Source organism: Etheostoma cragini, chromosome 23, assembly GCF_013103735.1.
Source record: "Etheostoma cragini isolate CJK2018 chromosome 23, CSU_Ecrag_1.0, whole genome shotgun sequence".
Lineage (NCBI taxonomy): Eukaryota > Metazoa > Chordata > Actinopteri > Perciformes > Percidae > Etheostoma > Etheostoma cragini.
Window position 1 is genome coordinate 7870433 of NC_048429.1, and position 5843 is coordinate 7876275.

At 39.7% G+C, this 5843-nt stretch overlaps 1 protein-coding gene across 1 annotated transcript in view; it reads right to left on the reverse strand.

The window, feature by feature from the left end:
- Window positions 1-5634, reverse strand: part of exoc4 (exocyst complex component 4) — a 115106-nt gene extending 109472 nt beyond the window's left edge. The window contains exons 1-3 of the mRNA XM_034863444.1: window positions 5499-5634; window positions 3984-4173; window positions 1759-1953 (exon numbers count right to left, since the gene is read on the reverse strand). Of these exons, the coding sequence (XP_034719335.1) occupies window positions 1759-1953; window positions 3984-4173; window positions 5499-5578 (465 nt within the window). The 5' untranslated portion in view covers window positions 5579-5634. The remainder of the gene's footprint in view (window positions 1-1758; window positions 1954-3983; window positions 4174-5498) is intronic.
- Between the last annotated feature and the right edge of the window lie 209 nt (window positions 5635-5843).

The following is a 5843-nucleotide window of genomic DNA, read 5'->3' on the forward strand; positions in this document are numbered from 1 at the left end:
CATTACCATTGGGCTGGGATGATAGAGGAAGGCTGGTTTACATCATTAGGGGGCCGAGCTTGTCAGCATGAAGAGGGATATGGAGCGTCTAATGAATTTTCTTGGGAACAAGAGACAAGGTGAGAAGGACAGAAGAAAAGAGAAGGATGGCAGCTTATCAATAAGCTGAGCTCCGGGGGGGGGTGTCAGTATCTATGTGTGTGCACCTGGGTTTTATGACACTACAAGAACAAGGGAAAGGGAGAAGATCTTGGAGAGGAAAATACTTTTTCTAGAACCAATGCCAGTCTCGTTTTTAACCAAACCCATGGGGTCTAAGACTGTCATTCAATAACACACGCCCACACAAAATGGAGAGCAAGAGACATTGAAACAGAGAGAGAGGCTAGACATTTCATTCCCGGCTAGTCTACGCTTGCCACACTAAACGGCAACAATAACAACAAAGATATTCACTTAATTAGTCTGTAAGCACAAAACATGTACAACCTTTTTGTTAAAGAAAGATGTAAAAATAGACTATAAGGAAAGAAGAGGCAACAGAGTGCGCATGTGAAAATCAGACGTTAATCTGACAGATGAGTGCTATAATGAGTGACAGCATGATGAAAATAAACACTTTAGGGACTCTCGCAGAAGTGACACATTCAGTATAATGTTACAGCCGAGAGACACAGAGTGACTGTGTCTCGGCAGTATATCCAGAAACAAATACAGACAATGCTGCAAAAAAAGTCTTTAAAGATTTCATATGAACCTATATTTCGTCTACTTTGGATTAGCGGGCTGTTGATACATTATTTATTCATGGACTGCATAAATATGTCACCAAAGCAAAAGGTGTAACAAATGCATCCAACAGGATTTTGATGTAGGCATTTTAAATGTGCTTTAAAGTGTGCTTTTTACCTAGCAATAAAAGTGCACTATCCTGATCAAGTGAAGCGCATTCCAGGTAAGCAAAATAGAGGCGAAGCGTCCAACTGACTTTGAACTTTCTACAACCTTTCAAAACACGCTATACTGACTGAGCACAGGTTGAATGAAGTTCCACTTCTTTCCACCCCCACAGAGAGGATTTTTATGGTCCTTTGGGCACACCGTCATCCCTCTTTTTTTCTCCTGCTTAGATAATCCCATTCTAGCAAACTAATTATTACCAAGGTCTGAAAGAAGATGTGTGTGTGTGTGTGTGTGTGTGTGTGTGTGTGTGTGTGTGTGTGTGTGTGTGTGTGTGTGTGTGTGTGTGTGTGTGTGTGTGTGTGTGTGAAAGAAAAAGGAAGAGTGAGGAAAGGAAAGAAAATGAGCTGTGGGATCACAGAGCCTGGTCGTTTAGTTCTCAATACCATCCTCAAGCTCCCCTGCCGAGCGTGCTGCAAAACACACATCAAAAGAACAAGAGTACACGCAAACATACACACCTGCAGCACCCTAACTGCACTTAGATGATGTTCTCTTGAAGTAAAAGAGTTGCACCCACTAGACTCTTCATAGATAGAAAAGGATTCTTCAGAGGGATGAGTGGTGCCAGGAAATCCATTTCAGCGTTAACACATCATAGACACTGGTGTTTATGTATGTGTGCTGTGCACACCATGGGTCACAAAAGCATGTCACTGCCTTAGTACTTCCTGATATGCATGTACATGTGTGAGTAGGTTTTCCCACAGCTTCTTAATCTCGTTGTACAGCTCAAACATACTCACACATACTAAGATGCTCCTGTACAACCACAGGTCTGGCCATTAATCGACTCACCAGCATATCTGTGGCATGAAGGTAGTGCTTGCTCGCCATATATGCTTCCAGCCGTTGAGGGACCTGCTTGATGCTTTCGATTTCATCCAACAGCTGGAGGACATGCTTGTGCTCGATGCCCTCTATCCATAGCTTCCTTAGCTCATCCCTTTTGCAGTGGAGAAGCATCTTGCAAGACAGGAGGTTCTCCTTCACCTGTAGGAAAGAGTGAGTTCAAATTGAAAAAAATAAGACATACTTGTCCACCAGGCACATTTAGGTGAAGCATTACCAGTAAACAAAAGCATTTTGGAAGGGTAGACCAAGCCATTACTACAAATACTGAAAACACACCGTTCTAGTGAGAACTGAATGATGAAAAGTAAAAAGTAAATCAAAAAGTGCAAAGTAAGTCACTCCTTACTTCGAAGTGGTCCAGTCATACAAAATCCCCTACTATACAGGTTACTTTTCTAAGATATCTTTCGTTTCAAATTACTTCTCTAAGGGGGGGGGGGGGGGGCTGTTGCCACATTACCAAATGCCTGACCAATAAAGAAAGGTACATGACAGCTATGCATCCTTTAACCAACCTCCTTATTTCCCTGCAACAAACTGGATTTTCTGAATTTCTTTAAGTAATAATGTGTAACAGTTATAAATGTGATATATACTGCATGACATTAATAATTAATATTAAAATGTAGAGGCTAAGCCCCTGAGGTGCTGTTCCACGGGTAGAGTAATTTATGCATTTTTTACCTTTTTGATAAATGAAAGTCCAAGTCATGTCTGCAGTTAAAACCATTGGTTCCATTTATTTCCATGAGAGCTTAGTTGGGTTTCTAAGCAAATCACTGCTTGTGTGTTTTTCTGTGTAGTGTTGTGCTGTTGGTTTGGGCGTGTGGTCAAAAAACCGTACGTGTTTCTAGGTTGCACCAGAGGAACCAAAGATTGGTTCCTATTTATACCAAGGGCACTAATTGGTTCTTACATAAAACTTAAATACCCCTAACAGAAATATATATGTAATCAATGCAGTTTGAAATGAGTGTCCCTTGAAACCTTTTTCAAACACTTGATTTACTGGTGAGGGAGACATTAATACTTGTTTGGGGTTATTTTTTGCACTGCACGCTTGTACAGGTGTTTCCACTTCTGGCTGATTGGCTTAGCTGATTTGAGGTTGGTCAGAGCTATGCTGGGAGAATGCAAAGGTAAAAGCAGGAGGACAGAAAAAGACACATGCACACATTAGCAAATAGGACTTTCAGTATGAAAAGTACTGGGTGTAATTATTAAAAATGAATGATGGCCAAATTCCATTTTGATGTTCAAGTTTCTGGCTTCTGGTATTGTGAATGCTGGCTTATTCTCACACAGCCACGTGGAGCTGGGCGATATGGAGAAAATCTTCAAACAATGAGATTTTTGAGAATCATCAGTGATGTCAATGTAATGACTAAGTGGGTGAAGGCAAATATTAGAACAGCTAGAACAGTCTGGTAAGTTCAGAAAATTACATAAGTTTACTGTGATGTAACGTTTAAAACCCGGAACAGACAACATTTGTGTCATATTACGATATCCAAAATTTCAAACAATATCTAGCCGCTCGTACAGTATATTGCCCGGCCCTACCGCCATGGCTTACTAGGATACTTGAATCGATTGGAGCCATCTTGAGTTGTAACTAACACCAGTTACTTTCCTATTATAACAAGTCCAAATGTCTGCAGGCCTATGCAATGGTGAAAAGTTTGTCTTAAGTAAATAAAAAAAGAAAGAACTGATTAAAATGTAGCTTACCCTGCTAATAAAAAAACACTAAGATTAGTGGATTACTTTTTTGCCAAATTTGTATTGGCTTACGCATGGAGGGGAACGAGAGGTTGACCTCCACATATTCAATGACTTTTACAAGTTTGAAAATTAGGACCAGAAGCTAAGAATTCTGACTTCAGCTGACTTTTTTTTTTGTAAGTAGGAAGTTCTCTTCATGGGTGAATGGGATTTGTGTTAATTAAGTCAGTCTCTAAGTCTTCGAGAATCAAAAGCGAAAAAACTAAGATAAGAAACCCATTGTGTGTATGAAGAGTAAAAATGAAAACGTGTTGTTGTTTTTTTATTACACAGCTAAGAGTGACTGCTCTAAAATCCATCAGAAACAATGTAAGCATACATTCTAGTAATAGTTTTCACAAACCCTCCAGTGTCCACCTTGTATACTAGTCTCTCATTTCTACCTGTTTGATCTTGTTGCGTGAGCTGGTGATGCGCTCGGTGATGCTCTGGTAGGTCCTGATGGCGGTGGTTAGTTCAGCGTAGTGCTGAACAATCAGCTCATCTAAATCCCTGTCGCATGTCTCAAAGGCCTCTTCCAGTCGACCCTTCTCTGTCTCCCTGTCCTGCACATCATCACTGCTGGACAGAGTCCTGCGTTGAAAAACAAGGGAAAGGAAAGGTCAACTCGTACTAAATCCACATCCTGAGACTGAATGAAGCATCAATGTTAGAGTAGTCCCAATGTCAGGTCTATCTCCACACATGTTGGAATGTAAGTCAGTAAAGTTTAGTTATTGCACTTCTCACAGACAGAGTCACAAAGTGCTTCCCAGGCCAAATAAATAAATACATTATAACAAATTGATAATCGCAAAAAGCACAACAAATCACAGTAAATCGTAGCAAAACACAAAAGCATAAAAAACATGGGAATCCAGTCAACAGTGTGGTCTAACAAATTGAGAGCAGAAACCCTCTGGATATGGCGGTTACAAGCTTAGTAGGAGCATATATAAAAGCAATTGAATATGGCATAAGGTAGAAGAAGAAAATTGAATTTTTTAAGCCAACATAGCACAGTTTAGGCAACATAGGAAAAATGAGCAGGTAAGTTGGATCTGACAGCAGCAGTAGTAGTGGTGCTGTCAATGGCATCATTCACATATTTGGCGGAAAATGCTCATTTTATCCTAGTTTAAAAAAGGCATCCTCTGTTTAAATTATGTAAATTAAACAATTTCTTGTATTAAACAGAGAACCCATTGGAGGCCCCATGGATACTCCTCTCCTCCACTTTGGGAATTCTTTAAGTCTTTAGTCTCATTTTAATGTACATTTTTCTCTCTCCGAGTCCAGACCAGTTTTACTAGAGGAACCGATAGCTGCAGGGGTCAAAGCGTCCATTGTAAATCATCTTTTTTTTGTATTTCAAAGTTTTTCGATAATGATTACAACTGAATACAGAAATAAGCATCTGTGTTCTTACAAAATCAAATCAAACTTTCAAATACCAGACACGTGTTGTCGAAAATCCTAGTAACTTCAATTCAAGCTAGTTGTACTTCGTTGAGTCAACTGGAATACAAAAATGTACCCAACTGTACACCGTACAAAACATGTTTCGTCCAGTTGTTTGGAGATGCTTTAGCAAAACATTGCCTTTTTGTAATACGAATAATGGATGAGTTTCTAATTGTGACAGCCGCACACTTTGGGAAATATTCAACTTTTCTCTTCTTCTTCAGGAATAAATGAAACCGCTATTAATATTAACCGACATATAACTTATATTATAAATGAAAAAGAAAATGTGTGAACTTTAATGTCTAATCAACAATACAGACAGGATGTTGCTAACGTAGCAATTAGCATAAAAGCTAACTGTCAATGAGAGTCCAAGAGCAAAGGCGAGCGAAGGGCTGTCTGCCGTCCTAACGGCTATGTGTGGTTAACATGAAGAATGGGACCAACCTTACCTTATGACAGAGATGAGAAGACCAGAAGGGTCTTTGTTTTTGCTAACAGCAGTCCTGTATCGCCCAGTCTCGGCTGCCATTTTTCCAGCTGCAGCACCCAAACAGGAAGACAGAAGCGCGAGGCTATAGGAAGGAATCCTGGGAGTTGTAGTTCGAACATGAAAGGTAGTTTTCTCAGCAGTGGTAAAGGCAATAGTGCATAGTTTTTCTTCTTCTTTGGTCACGTATGTATAAAACAGGTCCACAGTCATACATTTGAAACGTATGGTGTAACTACGCTGATAAAGCGTTTAGAAAATAGTTAGAAATAAAAACAGTTTGGTAGTTAAATTCTCTATTTTCTGT